Below are 22,595 nucleotides of genomic sequence, written 5' to 3' on the forward strand. Positions count from 1 at the left end.
CTCCATCCTTCCCTTGTTTCATGGCCACTCTTCCCACTGAGTAACTCTGCCTGTAGCCTTTTTATTTGTGAGAAACATGGAACACAGTGAAGAAATTTCATATGAATCCCTTGAGAAAGGGGTGATGGGTTAATGATTCAGAAAAGTAGGTGATCAAATGATGAGTATTTTGCTATTTATTATACAACTAAAAGATGATGGTTAAAATACTATACATTTTTCAAACTTCTGTGAATGTAAAAATAATTTCCATTAAAATTTTAATCAAACAGACTTAAATTGTCATTTCAATAAAGTATTTGTAGAAAAAGCCCCCAAATCATAAACATTTCTTAATTAGGTAACTTCTTCAATTATACAGTTTTTCTGCAAACATAACATCTTAGCTTTTCATCAAGCAACTGACAACTCCTGTGATCACCAAAGCATTTAAATAGTTCCCCTGGCCAAAACCGACCAAAGGAACATAAGATTTGGTCCAGATATTTCTTGGGGCAGCTGTGCATCTGTGGCACTTAGCATGAAGTCGTCTTACCAGGGTCTACATTTAGAGCTGTCGCCCTTTGTCACCATTTGTTCGCTTCTTTTGATTAGCTCAACGTGGATTTCCTTCTGCCTTTATTAGGAGTAAATCAGCAGCTGTTTTCATAGATGGAACCACCTTTAAAGGCTTCTAAATACCCACAAACATGCAAGTTTAAGTAAGAGTAAATGCATTAACAAGCAAAAAGTTTCATTTCGTGACTCACTGCGACAATTCTGCATTTCTGCACTTGTCGTGTTCATATACATTTGTGAATTATGCCCGAAGCCCTCAAGGCTTACTCAGAGAGAATATAGATGCCTGTTAGCACTGTGAGGAGAGGCGTTTAAGTCTGCTGCATGTTCTGTATAGGGAGTGTGGCATTTTATTAAAGCCTGGATATAGTCTGTAAAGGGATAATGCACTTTGGGGCACATGCATCAAAATTGTAAATTGCAAATACCTAATTGCGAATTCCTGAGAATCGCAATTAGGTAATCGCAATTTACAATGCATGAAACTCAAAGAGTTTCAAATTGCGATTCCTAGGGGGTCGCAAATCGCTCTACCTCATTAATATGGTTAATGAGGTAGATCGCAATTTGCGACCCCCTAGGAATCGCAATAATCACAGGTATGGTGGCCTGCTGAGGTTTTTTGTAAAGCAGCCTGTTTTCCTTAAAGGAAAATGAGATGCTTTACAAAAAGTAAAATGAAAAGTTTTCTTTTCATTTTTTAAGAGTAGGCAGTGGTCCGTGGGATCACTGCCTGCTCTCAAAAATGCTTTTACAACCATTCACAAAGGGGAAGGGGTCCTTTAGGGACCCCTTCCCCTTTGTGAATGCGTTACCACCTACTTGAAGTAGGTGGTAATATGCTAATGTTTTGCAACCGCATTCACAGTCACAAAACATTCATCCATACCGTTCGGATTCGGCAATTGAAAGGGACGCCCTAAAAATGCCCCTTCCTAAACCGAATCGCAAACCCATTTTGTGATTCAGTAACAAGTTACCGAATCGCAAATTGGGGTTTGCTGCATCTGAAAAGCATTTTTTTGCGTTTACAAACGGGACAATTTTATGAATTGGCCCTATTTGCGAAAGCAAAAATGCTTGATGCCTGTGCCCCTTTATTTCTGCAAAACAGACCTTCAAAGTTGATCTATACTTCTTTTAGCTTCAGTCTCATTTTCCTTGCTGCCTTTGGGGGTAATCAGTAGGCCTAGGCGGAATTTCAATTGCCAGCAGTAATTGGAATATTTTTGGTAATTCTGCATTACTCTTTGATGCAGAATTACAGATAATTTGGGGATTACTCCTCCTTACATAATTAAGAGTAATTTGGGAGAAGAAATCCGAATGCAAGAGCACATTTAGCGAGCACCAGCAGCTGCTAGTGGTCTGGTCTCTTTTCATGTTCTGCTGTATTTAGCGCTGTTTCTTAGTGCAAAATTCATCCTCGTGTACATTTTGCACTAACAAAATAATGCTAAATGTTAGTAGTAAATTGGGGGGTAAACCCTACCCCATGACCACATTTAGTGATTGTGAGTGGCCGCTCGCGCTTGCTATTCATTTTCTGTTGCATTTAACTTTATTTCTTAGCCCAAATGCATCCTCATGTCCCTTTTGGAGGTGATGGGGTATTATTGCGCTAAGGAATTGCAGTTAATGCAGAATTGCTCTTCCTGCGTAATTAAAGTGTAATCTCGTGGAATTTTTGGGTAATTTCACATGATTACGCTAAACTGAATTAAGCCAGTTACGCCCATTCCTAGTAATCAGGGGAAGGAATCAGAAAATAAATTGCCACAGCCCCATGTTCTGTTCCAGGTGGAATGCCCAGTGTAAGCCCTTGAGGATCACCTGTGTTACCTAAAAACAATCCTTTGTGTGTGATCTTGGTTCTAAGAAAGTATATATACTGTAATAGACACAGAAATTAAAACTACAAAAACTGCGTTAGAAAGACTAAGACATGCAACTTAGTTTGTAAGTGCAAGAGATACCTACCTTCTCCACAACAACACTGATGTAGCTGTCAGGGCCTCAAGACCCGAACCCCCACTGCCAAGCGACACTCAGATGCAACCCACTGCACACTTGACATTTATATAGTTTGGGTTGTTAGATCACAAGACCCACTTCCCAACTCCAACCACACCTGCACAGAATGCTAGTTTGAGGATAACACACAGGCTCAAAACAATCCATTCACACCAATGTGAAATGAAAATACAATCACCAGTGGAGAACTCTGCTGGGTGAAGCATGACAGCAAACCTGCGTCTACTCTAAAAACCAAGAGACCACCCAATAGGCAAATAATGCACTATTCAAAAAAATAATAAGATAACATAATACATAACAGTCACCCAAACATGATCTTTCCCTAAAATACATTAAAGCTTAAACATTGTCACCTCGCCTCGGGTAAGGTGTATATGTGTCAGGAGGAGTCAATTATCCTGCCCCTCAGCAAACAAATCACAAATCCACATAAAAATAAAACACCCACGCACACACGCACGCACGCACACCCACACACACACACACACACACTCTCTCTCTCTCTCTAACGCTTCCCCTACTACCACTTCGCTTTGTGTAATATAAAAGCACAGCAGTAAAAACAATTCTGTGGTAAAGAACCAATATTCATTCAAGTAACGTGAATTTATTACAAACTTATTTAAAATAAATATAAATTCTGTCAAAGCCAAAGCTGTTTGCAACCTAAAAATGACCCAAAGCTGCTACACAGCTGAAGCAGAGCATGAACACAAGCTTCGTACAATCATATAGAAATTCTTTAAAAAGTAATTTGAAAGGTGAAATGGTTGCAATGTGGCCCACAAATAGTGATACAGCACTAAATTATAGTGTTCACAAGAGCAGTAATCTAAGAGCGTCATGCAGAACGTTGTTTACCGTGTATTGACTACTCTCTGTCTTCATAGGCTGGCTTCACGAACAATGGGAAAGTGGTAGTTGCGGATCTTGTGTATTACAGTAACAGTGGCAACAGTCAAGATTACTCCAAGCTGGTAAGTAGCAGAGACTTCGCCTGCATTAGCTTGATGCAGAACGTAATGAATCGCATTGGTAATAATGTAGCTGCCACATTCTTTTTGTGTTTTGGCAGCCACTATATAGCTTTCCGCTAGGAAATTTGTGTACTTTTTTGTTTTCTGTTTGTTTTGCTTGTTTGAGCTAAGTGGGGTTCATATACATAGAAGTGGACTCTTTGGCATTGGTCCTGCAGATATGCCAGAAAGGAGGAGGCATGGCACAGCTGGGTGGAGGGGCAGCTTCTAAGTAAACCGTTTGGCATACCAAGCCATACCAATGGTAAAAGATGTGCAGAGTTATATGGGGCCATGTTAGACTTGGGGGTCTCTAGTTGGCACAGGTATGCACTTGTGACAAATAGGGACCCTCGCCTCTAGTCAGGGTAAAGGGGTACACTCCTAAAATAACCCCTGCTCACCCCCTTGGTAGCTTGGCAGGAGCAGACAGGCTTATCTCAGAGGCAGTGTGTAAAGCATTTGTGAACACATACAGTAATTAAGTGACAACACTACAGATGGACACCACACAGGTTTTATATCAAAAATAAGTATTCTTTATATAGATTTACCACAAGACATAAACGACAAAAATCCACAATACTGTTACTTTAAGATGGTAGAATTTAGCTTAGTTCTCTTTAGTTCTTAAATGCAACACTTTAAGTAAATGTACCTTTAGATGCTACACGCAGGGCAACAAAAGTGTTGCAACGATGTTGATGCGTTGAAGATTTGTTGCAAAGAAATAAAGACGTGAAGATCTTCCAAATGCGGCACCATTCTCCGATGTTGCGAGAAGACTCGATTCGATGCGTCAGCTGCAACGGCGACACCACTCTACGCGATGCGACAACAGCGGCTTTGGCGGCGACACTCTTCTCCGACGTTGCGAGACGCTTCCGCTCGATGCGACAGCTTGCAGCGGCGACACACTTTACGCGATGCGACAACAACAGCTCCGACGGCGGCACGCTTCTCCGTGGATGCGAGGTGCTTTTCTTGATGCGGTGCAATGCGTCAGCTACGATGGCTGCGATGGTGACACGCTTCTTCCTCGATGCAAGACTCTTCTCTTGGTGCGGTGCAATGCATCAGCTACGATGGCTGCGATGGCGACACTCTTCTTCGGCGTTGCGAGACACTTCTTTGATGATGCGAGATGCTTCTGCTCGATGCGACAGCTGCAGCTGCGACACACTTTATGCGATGCGACAACAACAGCTCCGACGGCGGCACGCTTCTCCTTCTTGAGTCGCACTTCCAGCTCCTTGCGACACGCAGTCCCTCAGAAGGCCCTCAAAACAGCAGCAGACACTTCCAAAAAACTCTGGGGAGCTGGTGGTTGAAGTCTGTTGTTCCCGAGACTTCAGCAGGAGGCAAGCTCTTTTCCAAGCCCTTGGAGATCCTTCACAAGTTGAGCAAAAGTACACACAAAGATCCTTTCTCCTCTCTTTGGCAGTAGGCAACCCCTGCAAGCCAATCCCCCAGTTTCAGGGATAGTCTCTCCTCAGTTTCTTCTTCGTTTCTGTCCTCAGCAGAGGTTTCTTCTTGTTTTCCCAAAGTGATCTAAATTCTTGGGATCAGGGTCCCAATACTTGTACCCCAAAATCCTTTGTCTTCTGAGGGCAGAGGGGCCTTTGCCTTGTTCAAACCAGTTCTGGTCAGTCATGGAGCACTTTGTTTACCTGACTCCTTCTTTCCTTTCAGAGTGCAGGGCAGAGACATCAGACGCACCACAGAAGGTGGAGCCAGCATTGTGGAGGGACGGCACAGCCCTATTCAGGTCCCAGGTGCAACTCCTCCCACCCATCTAGATGCGGATCTCTCTATTCACCACTGGGCCACCTCACCCTGTCTCCTGGAATTCCCCAGCCCTGTCACTGAAACTACAGACAAGGAATACACAGCCTAGCAGAGGCAGGTTTGAATGGTTAGACAAGAAAATACCTACTTTCTAAAAGTGGTATTTTCAAACACAGAATGTTAAAACCAACTTCACTAAAAGATGTATTTTATCATTCTAAGTTCAGGCATACAAAATTCGAATTTCTACCATGTTCCGTGAGTCAGTTAGGATTATAAAAATGAAATAACCAAACTGCCTATTCTGGCCTATGGAAAACAGTTAGCCTTGCCAAAGTGAAAAACTAAAACTGTAATTCACTATTAGAACATGTCACAAACACCAGGGCATGTCCTACCTTATCCTTATAATGCAACCTGCCCTTGGGCCTACCCTAGGGGTGTCTGATATGAAGAAAAGGGAAGGTTTAGGGACTGGCAAGTGGGTGCACTTGCCCAGTCAGCATGACAGTACCAGACTGCACGCAGGCTCTAAATTCAAACGGGGTACGGAGTTCCTCAGATACAGGAAAAATACAAGAAAAGGAGATGGGAACCAAGAGGGGGACCAGGGTTAGTCACCAATTGGTTGAAGAAAAATAAATAAAATAAAGGGGAGGGCCAGGGGAGTGCCCTTGGCGGAACTAGAGCTCTCACACACCCAGCGAGCTAGGTGTCATGCTTCATCATATGAGCACTGCCCCTCGTCAAGTCGGCGCTGCAATCCTTGACGGGCTCCCGTAACCGGGGCTCTTTGTCGGGGATCTTTTGTTCCTGCCGATATGTGCTTGGGGGTGAGGGGCCTAGTGTGATGAATGTAGCAGGAAATGAAGGTTTTAAAAAAGGTTAGTCAGTCCTAATCATGTTTTTTATTCTGAAGGTAGACTACCCTATTAAAAAGTGGTGTAGAGTGGCTAAGTCATAGAGTTAAGGTATCTAGACGTGAAGCCCTACTCTAAAGGATCAACATGTTTCATGCCAAAATTGTCTGGAGGATCAGGGCAATTCATCAGGATCAAAGGCTGTCTACATAAAAGTGGTAATGTGGACTCTACATACCACGTCCTAGGTTGCTGCCCTGTAGAAAGAAAGTGACAACATGAGAAAATAAGAACCATCATCTCTTTATCTAGTACATAATGTATCAAAAAATGGCGTATTAAAAATCGCTGTGCAAAAGGGGTGTTGAATAGCATGATAATAAGTGTGCGATTACAGGGAAAAAGTGAGGGGAATGGTGGTGATGATCTATAGCTAATACTAAGCTAGTGAGACTCTCAAGGACAAGCAGGGGTTCACTCACCTAGTATAGTGACTAGATAAGCTAGCAACGGTGCTGGCGGAAATGAAGGACACCGATTGGGTCCTGCAATAAAAAGTTACAAGAGAGAACATGTCAGATTAACCCACGTAGTCTATTGTGGTGTCGATTAAACATACTGACTAATAAGGTGTCTATTATCACAGAAGTATAAGGTGTCCATCAAGGACAGGCTATGTTCTGGCAGTGTTAAGATCCGGAGGGACCCAGGATCGAAGGTGTGTCAAGCGTAGTACACAACCGGGGTGCCAAGAGCAAAGTGGCTAACAGAGAATTAAGCGGCATCGTGGTTAGTAGTATCCAGCAAAAAGACACAGCGGGATAGTCAGGTAAAAGAAAATAGCAGCCAAGTAAGGGATCGCACTTACCAACGTCAAGGAACGTTAAATCCCGTAGACCTACCCGAACCGCCAGGAACCGGGGTGGTAAAGTACGTCTGCCGCCTTGGATAAATATAGTGTGGAGAAAAGAAATCGTGACATGCTATTTGGGCGCTGTTACGCAGCGTTGTGACGTACGAAGTTGCTAGGTAGTCGCCAGGGACGTCAGGATGTTAGGACCGTCGTGATTCGACGGAATCTTAAGTGTCGCTCAATAGGGCCATTGTCCGTTGCTAAGTAACGTGAATGCCTGTTTCACGCTATACCAAGGTAAAGGGGAGCGAAGATACTCTTACAGAACCCAGATCTAATGCCAGGAAGTAACGCAGACATGTGCGTCAAGTAAACGTGATATACACATGCCGCAATCATTAAGGTGTTGGCAATGTATATACAAATGGGTCACTAACCTTTAAGCCAAGGTATGCGTATAGGGGCTGGCCGCAGTGTCACATAACGGGTTCAATACTGCTGTGAACGTGAACCATTGGACGGCAAAATGAAATTAAAATTAAAATTAAAAATGAAGTAAAGGGCATCGAACTGGTGCATTGTCGTGATGTAATAAACAAATACCACTACAAAACGTGTGGACTCATGGTTAAGTAGGAAGTGCCAGTTCCATTGTATCAAAAGGGGAAGACAGTGGGTTAAGGCTATTAATTAAATACCGGAATCATTGGTCATAGTATTGCAGTATTAAAAATGTGTAAGGATAACTCAACTGCCCTGGGGGTGGATAATCAATTATACCATGGTACTCCACGGGATGTCATCGTTAAGGCCTATAGTGTCATATGAAAGTCTATGCACCCATCGTTGTTCAATCCTGAATAGAGAGGTATTGGAAATCTGCGTGTGAGATTCTAGTATGACCCAATGTAATGATTCGGGGGAGTGATGTAGCTCCAAGAAGTGTCTGTAGAGTTTGGTCGTAGTGCGTTGGCAACGTATGTTGCTTCTATGCTCTATTATGCGGGTTTTGACTGGCCGCATAGTCATGCCAATGTATTGTAGCCCACATGGGCATGTAATCAAATAAACACATTGTTTAGTATTGCAATTAGTGTGTTTCTTGATATTCCATTTGAAGTTGGCCTGTAGTGTGATTTCCTTGGTAATGGTAGTGGAGTTGCAAGCAGTACAGGTACCGCAAGGAAAATGGCCTCTAACTGGTGGGAGGCCCCAAAGTGTGGTCTGTGGAGGGGTAACAATTCTCTTTGGTCTGGTGTGTATCAACATATCCCGTAGGTTACGAGTCCTTTTGTAGGCGAATCTGGGTCTTGGTATCTGTAGTTCTCCTGTATTGAGGATACCCCAATGTTTGAGGATGATTTTTTTGGTCAGAGCTGAGTTGGGTGTGAAGGAGGTCACACATGTCAAGGTATCTTCAGGTGGTTTATGGTGTACCTCTAAAAGAGACTCTCTCTGGTTATTGAGGGCCCTTTTCATGGAGTCTTTAATCACCTTGTGTGGGTATCCCCTAGTCTTAAGGTTAGTAGCTAGAGAGTTGGCTTCTACTTTATAATCTTTAGTTGAAGTGCAGTTGCGTCTTATACGCAAGAACTGGCCCACGGGAAGATTATCTCGAAGGGCCTTGGGGTGGTAACTTTGATATAGCAGAAGGCTGTTACGATCTGTTGGTTTTTTATATAAGTTTGTCGAAAGTTGTCCCTCCGATAACTTAATGTTTAGATCCAAGAATGCAACATTTGTGTCTGAAATCGTGTGAGAGAACTTAAGGAAAGGGTTTTGCTGGTTAATCCACTGTACAAAGATGTTGCAAGTGTCAGTGGTACCCCGCCAAAAGATGAGGATATCATCAATAAATCGTTTCCAGAGGATTAGATGAAACGGATTGTTATCAGTGTTAATGATCTGGTCCTCAAAGGCTGCCATATAGAGGCAGGCCAGGCTAGGAGCAAATGTGCTCCCCATTGAAGTGCCTTGGCATTGATGGTATAGTTGCCCCTGATATTCAAAAAAGTTTTCAGTCAGTGCTATGGAAGCAAGGTCCATTATAAACATGACTGGAGTAGGGGAAGACCAATCCAATGAGTTTAAGGCCGTCTCTACTACTGACAGGGTGTCACCCTGAGGGATGTTTGTGTAGAGGGCCTCTACGTCAAGGGTTATCAGAAGATCGATGTAAGTGGTGTCTTCTATTGAATCAATTATTTTGAGAATGTCTGTCGTGTCTCTGATGAAGGATGGAATATTCCTCACCAATGGTTGAAGGAAATGGTCGACAAATTGGGATAGTGGCTCCAGTATAGAGCCAATACCTGAGACTATGGGTCTCCCTGGGACCGGACTAGTACCTTTATGTATTTTAGGCAAGGTATAGAAGTACGGGGTCCTAGGTTCTGTAGCATTCAAGAATGCTGCTTCTTTCTTGTTAATCCAACCATTGGTAAGTCCCTCGTGTACCAATATTGAAATGGTGTTAGAGAGGCGTAATGTAGGATCAATGGAGATAGGGGCATAGTACCTATCATTGTTCAATTGTCGCTTGCATTCTACATCATAATCATCTCTGGACTGGATCACTGTTGCCCCACCCTTATCCGCCTGTTTAATGATGATGGATTCGTCATTAGCGAGGGTTGTGGCTGTTTGCATCTCATCCTTAGATAAATTATAGAATGGGATAGGGGAAGGACTAAGGGCTAAATCCTTTAGCACCGCCTTCTCAAAAGTTAAGATCTCGATGGGGACCATGGCATTATATGGTGTGAAGGTGGAAGGGTTACTCAATCCTGAGTCAACCACCTGATCAATTGGTTTATCCAAGAAGTAAGAGCGTAGTCTGATTTTGCGGAACAATTTCTGAACCTCGCATGTATCTCTAAACTTATCAGTTTTGGGGGTGGGTACAAAGCCTAAACCTTTTTGTAATAGAGATGTTTCCATGTCTGTCAGGCCACGTTGCGATAAATTGACCACTAGTTCTTTTTGGTCTGAGTTTTGCTCCTTGTATCCATCCCTCCCATCGGAGTGTCCTGCCAGTGAACCTGTTTCTGTGGCCTTCTTCTGTTGCGACCTCTTCCTCTGCCCCAACCTCTGTCTAAAAAAGGGGGTCCGTTGTTAAAAAATTGGGGAGGTCCTTGTTGAAATGGTTGGTATTGCCAATAGGGGGGTGGGGGAGGACCTGGGAATACAGGAGGTCCCTGAAAGGTGGGAGCATTATAGTGGTAATTGGCGCGTTGATTACGACGGCCAATGTTCGTGCCCCAACTGCCCGTGCTGGAATTGCTATCAGAAGAACTTCTTCTTGTTCTTGACTGACGTGTAGTCCGGCCTAAGGTATGGGTACACTTTTTCTTTGTCGAACTTCTGGATATCCTTTTGCAATTTAGCTATTTTTTGTTTCATGAGGTAATCCTTGTTTTCAGATATTTCAGCATTGATCTCAGCAAGTTTGTTTTTGTATAAAGAGATCTGTATGGTAGTTTTAAGCGCCCCTTCCGCAATTTGTATTATCACCAGGAGAGCATCTGCCAAGCGTCTCGCTGTATTGATAATGAGAACTAGGAGGTCCCTGGTGCATTTCCATGCAATCAGGGACCATTCCCTTTTGAAGGTGGCATCATCAAGGAAGAGTCTGGGGAAGTTATTGACAATCAACCCTGTCGGTGCGATGTTGGCACGTAAATACTCAGTCATGAGAGCGCCATGTAGGGTTATTTTCAGCCACTCTCTTTTCAGTGTTGTCAATGAGTTCCAGTCATCCGACTGGGACCCAGATGCAGCGCTCCCATCTGCTCCAAGGAGAGAAGGAGTTCTGTCAAGTATGTCGGAGACTGCTTCATCTCCGAAGCTGAGGCCTTGGTTGTCCATAGAGAGGAGGGGCAGACCTTAGACACACTTTTACAGGCTACTTCTGTGGGTGGCACAACCAGTGCTGGAAGCCCACCAGCAGTATTTGGATTACCAGCCCTGGGCACTCCTGGTGCACTGTACTAGGGTCTGACAGGTAAACCAAACCAACCAATCATGGAAGCACAAATTCATACATCAATTTACAATAGGGAGCACATATGCACTTTAGCACTGATCAGCAGTAGTTAAGTGCCCAGAGTCATAAAACAGCCAACAACAGGTCAGAAAAAATATAGGAGTAAGGCAAAAAGTTTAGGGATGACCCAGCAAAAAGGGCCAAGTCCAACAGGCCAGGGCAGGCAATTGGTATAACTGTAGTCCTGTGCAACTGAGCCAAACAAATATTTTAAGTATTTTCATCACTGTGTCCATCATGTTACGCACATGTCACTTTTTCGGGCAACCAATAGTAAGGGTATAATATGATTAAAAGCTGCAAAACAGCTTTGATATTTTGTGGACAAATGTTTGCATATTCTCCTTGTTGGACCGACCTGCTCTGCAGGGTCACCCCAGATTTTTGCCTTCCCTTGCTGAGCCCGTTTTGTTGGCTTTTAGGATTCTGTGCACTACACTCCTGCTGATCAGTAGTAAACTGCTTGTGCTCCCCTTTACATATGGTAGAATTGGAATATACCGATTTTGCACATTTAATTCATTGTAAGTCCCTAGTATATGGTGTGGGGGGTCTGCAGCACTTATTGTTCCACCCACTAAAGCAGCATTGTAAAACATGCCTCAGGCTAGCCATTGCAGCCTGTAGTGCAGTGTAAACTGCTATTTAGGCCTAGCAAAATAAACCATTTGCCAGACCTAAACCTTCCTTTTAAAAACGTATGAATCAACCGTAGGATAAACCCTAAAGGCTCAGAGGGCCCACTAAAAAGTAGGACATGGGCTCTTAAGTTTTACATGTCCTAAAAGTAAAAAAACCTCTAAAGACGTTTTTCACTGTAGCAAGGCTATCTCTCCCATAGACTAACACTGGGTTACATTATTACACTCAATAAGTGAGAACTTCAGTTTGGGAACAGATAAAGAAATGCTTTTTCCACTCCTTTGAATTGTCATTTAAAATCCTCTTTAATGGTAAAGTTGGACTTTAAGTTTCTATTCTGAAAAGGTCACTTTTGAAAAAGTTGACATTTTTCTGCCTAAATGTGTCTTTCTGGGCCATAAGACCACGAATGGCTCTTCTGTGGTGTGTTGTGTATTCCTTCAAGACATGTCGACAAAACAGGCCTGGGCACAGAGGGAGTGGGTATTCCTGACAGGATGGCTGGGGAGGAGCTGTGCACTGCAAAGGACCCTGCTTACAGTGCCCTGGTCACCCTAGACAGTTTGGAACCAAACCCTGGAAAAGAACTGACCAGAACCAGTTTGGGAGTAGGCCATGGATTGCCCCTCACACAAAGGCTGGCACTAGATATAGATATGGCTCCTGCAGAACCTCTCATCAGAATTCTCCTTGATCTCCCGCCAACAAGAAGTTCCAATGTCGACCTGCTATTCGCATGAAACAACGGCTGCCACTTCTCCACCAATGCGAAGCTCCAGCAACAACTGTTCGTTATGCTGAGAACAGTCTCACATGCCGACAACGATCTCCTTGCAGCTCCTGCCAACATGAAGCTCCTGCTGAGGCTCCTCACTTGGAGTTGGACTTTGAGAATGTAAAAGCTCCACTGGTCCCTGTATCCAACTCGCTCTCCATCACGGTCAGCCTGATCTTGTGACTTTGACTTGGTCCAGTGCTACCAGATACCAGTGAGTGGCCTTTTTGCTTTTTGATGCTATTTTCACCGAGAAATTTAAAAATTCATAACTCCAGTTCTACTGGCTTGAGTTTTGTCATTTTGGTGTCATTTCATATATTACAATCTACTCTATGTTTCTAAATTGTTTTGGGATTTTCCTTCTTGTGTTGTGTTTTCACTTTGTTACTGTTTGAGGCTGCATACATACCTCTAGGTTAAGTCTGACTGCTTTTGGGCCAAGCTACTAGAGAGGTAAGCACAGGTTTATTTAGTGACTTTTATGGGTCACCCAGAGAAGGATAAAGTTTATTATTTGATTGGGATTTCCACCCCTCTCAGATAACAACCCAACTTCTTATACTCCTCATGTCATTACATGTGATAAGGAAGATGAAGTCCAGCCACACACAACCCCCCAAAAAGTGAAAATATAAAATGTCTTTTGAAGCACACAACACAGATAGGGTGGGTCACATCTCTACACATAGCAACATAGGTAGGTGTTTGTTGGGTATAAGTACAGTCAAACTCTTTGGGTAATTTGGTCTATGGCAGGCGGTCTGTGTTTAGAGACATCATACAGGCAAAGGCTTAGAAACAGGATGAGAGAGTATTTGAGTATACCATTGCCTGCTTTGTGTTGTGTGTTAGGGCTGCAGGCAGGAATTGGATATATATTGTATACAAATGTTCTTTGGAGTGAAAGGAGTGTAACTTTTTTATAAAACAATATGGCTAAACATCTACTCCTTCATGTCTTTTCTTCAACATCTCTTCTTGAAGGAGCCAGAATATGAGCACAGCCTTTCCAGCATATAAAGTCTAATTCAACAGTAGGAATGTGTGAGAAAGTCCTCTCTTTCTGCATGGTTCATCCCACTTTTTGCTGAATTGTTGATGTGCTTTGACTGAGTGTGCCCTGGGCTCCTGCTAATCAGGTACCCAGGGCATATGTTCTCTCCCTAAAACTGCATTGAAGCCTAAACCCAATTGTCATCCCTGGCCACAAGTCTGCCCCTGGTAACTGGTACTACAGGTACCCAGGGCACTGTGACCAGGGAAGGCCTCTAAGGGCTGCAGTGCTTACTGTGCCACTCTTAATTGTCCTGTACCTTTACACTCACACACTGCCTTTGCAGGCTGCGTGTTTTGGTGCAGAACAAAGTGAAGAGTCGAAATGGCACACATCTCTGTGTGCCATGCCTACAACCCACTGCCCTGGCATAGGTCAGTCACCCCTCTAGCTGGGTACACTATACCAGTGGTGAGGGTACAGGTGCATGAGTCCTGTGCCCCTACAGTGTCTAAGTCCATTCTCAGTCATTGTAAGTGCAGTGCTGCCATTAAGAGTATATGGTGCTGGGAGTTTGTCATTACAATCTCCACAGCACCGTAATGGCTACACTGAAAACTGAGAAGTTTGGTATCAAACTTTCTCAGCAAATTAAACCCACACTGATGCAAGTGTGGAATTTAATGGAAAATGCACACAGAGGGCATCTTAGAGATGCCCCCTGAAAACTAACCTACCACTAGTGTCCAGGCTGAGTGGCTGCTTTCAGCTGCCACCACCACACATGTTTCTGGACCCCTTGGTCGAGAGCCTGCTGCTCTCTGGGGCCTGAAACAATGCACATCCTGAGACAAGGTGCCAAGCCCCCTCCCTAGGATGGGCAGGGTTCGCGATGGGGAAGCTTCAAAGGCTTGCCTGCTTCGTGAGCTTCCCCAGGCCTCTTGCTGCTCTCAGCAACTGGTCCCCACTGGTTCTGACCCCCACTTTGGGTGGGAGAACCGGCGGGAAAAACAAGTGAGGAAGAGAGGTGTGCCCACCTCTGCCAACTCCACCCATCAGGTGGGGGAGGCGAAGTGAGGCACAACTCTCAGTCCACGCCATCTTGAAGATAGGGGGACTCAGCCAACCAGGGACAGGCTCATGCTCCCCTCCCACTGGAGGGTGGCATAATAGGGGGTGTACCCACGCCCGGGAAAGGACCCATTGGTCCCTGCCTTTTACCTACCTGTAACACCCCTAAATTACAGGGCCATAATCTAGTATTTAGGGGCACCCCTGAACCTTGCTTCCTCAGACAAGAAGAAACTACCAGCAGAAGAAGGACCGAACAGCCGTGCAGCAGCTAACAAGAGGAAGACGCCCACTGACTTGGCCCCAGCCCTACCGGCTTGTCTCCACCTCCAACCTGCTCCTGCGAAATCCCAGTGTGTCCTGAAGCCAGCAACCTCGAAAATCCCGGAGAACCTGCCTGCCTTCATCCACAAAGACATTGTCTCTCGTGAACACCGGATTTGTTCATCGGCAACCTCTGGTCTTGGCCGGAAACCGCAAATCCGCACCACTCTGCACCCGCCGTCCACGGCCCGAGCTCTAGAGGGCAAACACCACGAGGAGGTCACCCCGGCAATCCTGACCCGAGATCCAGTGACCCCTGACCTGCCTCAAGCCTCCAGCCGACGCCTGCAGTCTAAATCCAAAAGGCCCCCCTAACCGCGACCAGGAGCTGGTAAGAAGATCGTACCCCTGCACCCGACGTCCCACGGCCTTGTGTGCCCGCACCGATGGTTCCTAACCGACCCCTAACTTCCCAACTTACCTCTCGAAGTGGTGGTCGTACGCAGAAGAACTTCGTCCCCAAGCCTGCAGTGTCTTTGCAACCCGGAGGTTCTCCATTAAAAACAACAGGGCGCCCGATGTCGAAACAGCACCCTGCACCCGGCCACCCTAGTGCCGCTGAGGGTGCACCTTTGGTGCTAATTTGTTTCCCCATTTGCCCTGAGCTAAAGTCCAGGAGCTTTGCTCCCACAGCCAAGTGGCCTGCTAGTCAGCAGCCACCAACCGGAGGCCCCCTATCCCCCATTGGATAACATTGGGCTTCAGCACTCTGCACTCGGCCACCCTAGTGCCTCTGAGGGTGTAACAAGAGTGCATCCTTGACCCTGGTGGACCCTTGAGTCTACCCGCAGAACTTCAACTCCCACTACCAAATACTTACCTCAAAACCAATAACACTATTTTCCTCCATAGGATAACATTGGCTGTTTTTCTGTGAAAAGTTTCTAAGTGTGGAGTTTGAGAAACTAAAGAAATTCTTTAAAATTGCATAATTTAACAAAAACGATTTTACTTACCTGTTTTGAGGAAATGTCCCAGAGTAGTATATAGGTATATTACTCTGTGTAAGCATAGTAATCTCAAAAGTTACTTACCTGCTATTTTACATAAAAGCCTATTCAACTCTATGTACTGCATTTACGAAGTATTGCATTTCTCTGCATCCATACTGTAATTCAAACCAAAGTGCATATACAATTATCATTCAAACTGTATTTCAATTGCATTGCTACTGTAAAGTATTTATTGCTTACCTGTGCCAGGCTTGCTTGGTTCTAGAAAATAAAACAACTAAAAGAATATTTTTATACAAAAACAATTGGTCTGATGTTCAGTTTTTGAGTGTGTGGATTCGTTTGCTGACTGAGTTTGTACAACAAGTACTTAACACTGTCCTCTGATACCACCTTACTGCTCGACCACACTACCACAAATAGAGAGTGAGGTGCTATCTTACTTTACTTCTGCCTACCTTTGGGGTTCCACTGGACTCTGTGCACACTATACCTCACTTTGGTATAGTATATACAGAGCCAGCTTCCTACAGAATGTGGCCTGGTGTTAGTGGAACTTTGGAGGCTGGGCTAGCTACACCTATAATGGCTGCTGATCTGCAGACCATCACCATGTTACAGCCACCAAGGAGGTTTGTTTCCATCTTTAAGGACATGGGGGAGACACCAAGGAGCAACCTTCTGTGTCACCAGTTTTTTGCAAATAATTGAAACTGAAATATGCTATCCACAAAAAGACAACACTGTTTCCTTAATTTGGTGAATGACAGCACCTGAAGCGGGCACGTGCTCTTGGGATAGAGGTGTGCAGATGACAAATGGTGTCTGTTGGGACAGTGTGAACAGACGCATCTTTAACTTTCTGCCTAAATGCACATTGAGGAAGTGATAAAGAACAGGAGTGTGACAGTGGCCTGAATGGTTGAAGATATGTGTCAGCACCTCAGAGAACTTTCACTTGGTCACCTAAGAGAGAAGGGAGGCCAGTTAACATAAAGGTTTAGTGAGAATAAACGCTTAACAATGTGTAACTGTAACTTCTGCCATCTTGGAAAGTGTGTCCTCCTATCATTAATTTGACATTTGGGCTGCTACTAATAGAAAACTTCTCACACCACTTATATCAGGGCATTTTTAGGAACACTTTTCCCAAAACCTTATGGTGTGAGATCCCTCTGGTCTAAATTGGTTTAGTACCGTGGGTGTGTACACCACAGGCTCAGACACACAATGAAAAAGTTCAAATGACAGGTCATGGCATTTCAGTACTGAATGTGTCTTCTTAACCTATGTCTTAAAATATTGATGAAAGACTGACCTTGATTACTCCATGGCCTGCTGGAGATAATACTAACAATGGAGCTTCATGTAATCAGCCCTCTTCTGTGCTCATCACTGATTAGCACAGACTAGCATTCCCCAGTGGTTCTGGATTTTCCTAACCACTGTAAGTAAATGCCATATAACTAAACCAAATATACCGACATTCAAAAGAAGACCCTCTTCAGTGTAGCATTTTCTGCTTCAAATGGTTGTACCACATGTCTAGGCATAAACCATGGATACAGATTCTGTTTACGTGAGTATAGGCTGGTAACCAGAAGCACCCCATACCTTCACCAACAACTAATATAGCTGAAATCACAATGGACACCCAAATAAGAGAACTGACCTCCGTGAGGACAACAATCAATTCAATGAAAGAGTACTGCTGAATTTTATAAAAAATGATATAGCCTCCTTTCAGAATAATCTAGATGTCATAGAAAACAGAATAGAAGGTGTGCAGGACATTCTGCACCCTCTCAGCAGAACAGCTGTTTCGAGGCAAAAACTGTGAAATTTGCATAAAATGTCAGTCGGGGACGATGATAATGCTGGCAAGACAGACTTTCCAGGGTCTTTGATAGAGAAACAAGATGGCATATTGGTATGTCTGGAGTCCTTTATAGCAAACCTTTCCAAACAAACCTTTAACCTGTTTCTGTAATTTCAAAGCCTACTCCAAATAAGACCCAGGGACACCAGAAAGCAGATGGCAGCCAAACCAGTAATAGCATTCTTCCTTGGGTATCGCCAAGCTAGACAGATGATCACAGCAGCTATGAAAGTGAACAGTCCTCCTGTAGAAGAATCACAACATATGTTTCAGCAGATTTATTACCAGGCACAAATATTAAACAGGGGAAATTCCTGATACTGAGACTTAACTATGGAGTAGGATGGTAAATATGGCCTTCCAGAGCTTGCCACTATGTTGGTCTCTCAGGATAGGAAGCACAGAGAATTTCATGAACACGAAGACCTGGAGAAATTCCAATATTTCCTGGAACCAATGACCATGAACAATTCATGACCCAGTGGCATCTTTGTTACCCCAATGTGTACTATATAAGACACATGGATTCAACACCACCTTTTTGCAAATAGAATGAAAATGCCTAAATTCTAGCTGAGACAATGAGCTTGTAAGGATCGACCCACTGATTGGACGGCTGTCAGGGATAGTAAAATCTAGATCACAATTGAAAGTTTGAGACCACAATGTCCTTATAATCTCACCTTAGTGACATTTTCAAATATGCAAAACATGTAGGCAATGTTACCCTCTTCCTTTTACTGTTCTTGAATACCACTTCCGAGTGTTGTGTCCACTGTATGCTAAAAGCTGACACGTGGGAGTGACTATGCAGACTTTTATTATAAAGTTGGGGTGTCCAATGACACAAAACTTCTCTTTTTTATACATTGTGCTACTAGATGTTTTGATTTTTAGTATACCCTTTTTCCAATCTTTTGTCGAAAGAGTACGCAAAATCACTGCTCCAAATATTGTATGGGTGCAGTGGTGAAGTATTCCAGCACTTGGTACTTAAAACCAGACTGAAACATCTGAATACTAATACCAACTGTGCTCATTAAATAGCACAAATTATGTTCATGCTTACCTTAATGCCATTTCTGAATCTCATGCTATGTTTTTCTACTATTGCTCTAATCGCATTCTTTTACTGACTTGATGCCTTCTTTTAGAGTCATTAAATAATTCAATAAATTTGTGTTAACTCCAATGTATTATTTTCTTCATAATATTAAAAGAAATAACAACAAATATTGTTTTCTCCTTGTGTTCTAGAACTATTTTTATATTCTGCCTTTCTCATTTCAAAAACGAATTTCTCAGTGCATTTTGTGGCTCTTTGCTTTTTTTCTGGGTCAATACCTGCACTTCTACGGTGATATAGATTCTATTGATAAGCAACTCAACAGAACAAAAATCTCTCAATGTTATTAGTAAGCAAAGGCACACTAAAACCAACTCTCCTGCCACCTGGTTTTACCTGTTATTGGTTAGTCTGTATTATTATAATAACTGCATGTAACCATGTTCAGTTACTTACATTATTTTTTTAATCAGTGCAGTCATTGTCATAAATGTCTATTTATCTTTTCAATATTGTCACAATTTGTGATTGTGTTTATAACTAGCTCTCTATGTTTTGTGCAATCTCATAATACACTCCTTTCTTACCGCATAAATCCACTGCACATTTTCTTCAATAGGCTGGTTCCTTAAACACAGTTGCGATGTATCTTGATGCGGACTCAACTTATTTTAAAACAAGACTGATGCGCTGTTCTTTTGAAATAAGTTTTAAAAATCACTACTTGTTTCTCAATATTCCTTCTTTAAAGCAAACTCAAATCTGCAATGTTACTACCTCGTTTTGTTTCTTTTCAATTACTCTTCTCTGTTCCATACCTTGCAACAATTCTGTCCCCAAAATCTAACTACTCTACTCAGGTCTGCAGCAAACACCAGGCTTCCAAATCAAACTCCCAACTAGACTAGATTCAAGTATGAAAATGAGGAGGGTTGTACCACAAGTCAACCCAACTTTAGTGCAGCACCCCAAAAAGAAGTCATTTACACAAATAGAGCAAGTGACTGACAAAAGAGCAGAAACAATGGCATATACAGAGTAACAAGCAAATGCAATTTTGGCATTGTTGTAAGACCCATTGACAAAGCCTACTAAAGCACCAGTAAACAATATAGCACAAAAGTTAAGAAAACTGGAGGCTGTAATGAAAAAGAATACTCAACAGGCATTTACATGCAACAACATTAGAAAAATATTGTAAGGTAGCAAGTATACCCTGGGTTTGACAGTGAATACGAAACCTACTCTATGGTGCCGATTCCGATCCGTTAAAAATATTCCCCGTACGAATCGTATCCGGATTTTTTTACGTACGAATCGTACAAGTCCCGTACAAACTGGCAAGTACGATTCGTATGTTAAAAAATCCATACGAATCGCATTGGGAAAATTCCCCGAAACGTCCTCGGGTCGGAAAAAGTGTCCGACACGTCCCTGGACAGTTTTACGTACGAATCGGGAAACTGAAGTCCGAGCGTGAAAGTACGATCCATCCCGTCCGTCCGAATGCACAACCGTATGGAAAATACACCGTACGGAGCGAACTCCCATAGCAACCATGGAGACGTCCAAACATATGCCCGCATACGCGCCGAACCCCCCCCAGCCCATCCCCCCATGTAAGCGCCGTACCCCCAGCCCCTCCCATGCACGCACCGTACCCCCACCCCACCCCGTATGTACGGAGCGTACCCCCACCCCACCCCGTAGGTACGGAGCGTACCCCCACCCCACCCCGTATGTACGGTGCATACCCCCACCCCCGTATGTACGGTGCATACCCCCACCCCCTGTATGTACGGTGCATACCCCCACCCCCGTATGTGCGGTGCGTACCCCCACCCCTGTATGTACGGATCAGGGGATTGATCTCCATGCTGAGTAGCTCGGGATACCAGTATCTTCATGCCCAATCCGGAGCCACAAGGATGACTTGGGCCTGGTCACGCCAGATCTTCTTCAGCACTCTGGGCAGAAGTGGTATAGGCGGAAAGGCGTACAATAGACCGCAACTCCACTCGCGACAAAAAACGTCGCAGAGCGAGTGCCGCCTTGGAAATTCCAACGTGCAGAACTGATGACATTGCACGTTCTATTCGGTGGCGAATAGATCGGATGTATGACGTTACAACGCATACTTTTACAACGCATGCACTTACAACGCAATTTTTACAACGCAACATCCACTACAACGCATTCTATTACATCGCATGACACTACAACGCATTTTTAAAAACTACCTTTACAACGCATTCCATTACATCGCATACTACCTTTACAACGCATACCATTACAACGCATAATATTACATTGCATTTAAGGTAAGTATTGGATAGTATAGGGGTAAAAATTACTATTCTAACTCCAGGGGGTGCAACAGTAGGGTAAGTGTTGGATAGTGTAGGGGTAAAAATTACTATTCTAACTCCAGGGGGTGCAACAGTAGGGTAAGTGTTGGATAGTATAGGGGTAAAAATTACTATTCTAACTCCAGGGGGTGCAACAGTAGGGTAAGTGTTGGATAGTATAGGGGTAAAAATTACTATTCTAACTCCGGGGGGTGCAACAGTAGGGTAAGTGTTGGATAGTATAGGGGTAAAAATTACTATTCTAACTCTAGGGGGTGCAACAGTAGGGTAAGTGTTGGATAGTGTAGTGTAATATTATGCGTTGTAATGGTATGCGTTGTAAAGGTAGTATGCGATGTAATGGAATGCGTTGTAAAGGTATTTTTTTTTTTTTTTTTTTTTTTTTTTGTTGAAAAACCTTTATTGACATTTCAGTCATTAACAAGTATGGGCCTACAACCCCCCGGGGCCGGCCGCTAAGCAATCAGAGCAATAAGATCAAATGTAAACATAGGCGGCACCTCGGAGAGCAGAATCTTCATGCTAATATAGTCCGGCCAGTGAGCCGCGCAGGTAGGACACCAGGAGAAAAAGGGTTTTTCATTTTATACTGGAATAAGACAGTAGGATCAGGTGCCAAACAATTTCCCAACAGCGATAAGGGGCAGGCAGAATAGTAGACGTAAGCAATAAACAGCAATCTATTGGATCAATGGCGCAGACACAGGAAATTCCGGATGGGGAAGAATATCAAAAACAGTTGCGCCTGCAGGCCCCCGTACCTAACGCCCAGAGAACACCCCGGAAACTGTGGCACACATGAAGAGGCGACGATTCACAACAAAGTAGGTGTACCGCGCTGATCCCAGAAAAGAAAAAACAAGAAGAAGCGGAGAAGAAAAAGGAGGCCATGGAAAAAGAGATAAAGACTAAAGAGTCCCCTCCCCCAACCCCCCACCCTGCACCTCTGCAAATGAGTATGGCCCCCCCGCCCCCCAGCAGTGTGCCTGTCGCCCTGGAACTAGACCCGAAATATAGAAGAAACAGGGAAAAAGGAGAAAGAAAGAACCCCACCAGACGGGGGGGTGGAGAAAGTATAATAAACTGGAGGAGGGCCTTCAAAACATACCCCCGGCTTCTCCCTCCCGCACGGTGAGGTCTCCCCACAGCAAACAATAAGCAGCACCAAATCGACCATATCAAAAAAGGGGAATGGGGAGCATTATGCACCAAATATGCCAATAGCTATGTCCTGAGAGTACGCAACCATGAGTCCGCCCGTCTACTAGATGACCACCCCCGAAGGATCAACCTCATCCTTGACCACTCTTTGCAATTCTGCCCATGCCTACCCCTCGACCCAGCACCATGTCCGATGTTACA

At 44.0% G+C, this 22,595-nt stretch overlaps 1 protein-coding gene across 1 annotated transcript in view; it reads left to right on the forward strand.

The window, feature by feature from the left end:
- The window catches only part of LOC146821939 (xanthine dehydrogenase/oxidase-like), a 645,326-nt gene that overhangs the window by 439,721 nt on the left and 183,010 nt on the right, over positions 1 to 22,595 (forward strand). The window contains exon 24 of the mRNA XM_085613025.1: positions 3,486 to 3,572. Within this exon, the coding sequence (XP_085469151.1) occupies positions 3,486 to 3,572 (87 nt within the window). The remainder of the gene's footprint in view (positions 1 to 3,485; positions 3,573 to 22,595) is intronic.

The sequence above is a fragment of the Triturus cristatus genome, chromosome 6 (genome assembly GCF_964204655.1).
Source record: "Triturus cristatus chromosome 6, aTriCri1.1, whole genome shotgun sequence".
Taxonomy (NCBI): Eukaryota; Metazoa; Chordata; class Amphibia; order Caudata; family Salamandridae; genus Triturus; species Triturus cristatus.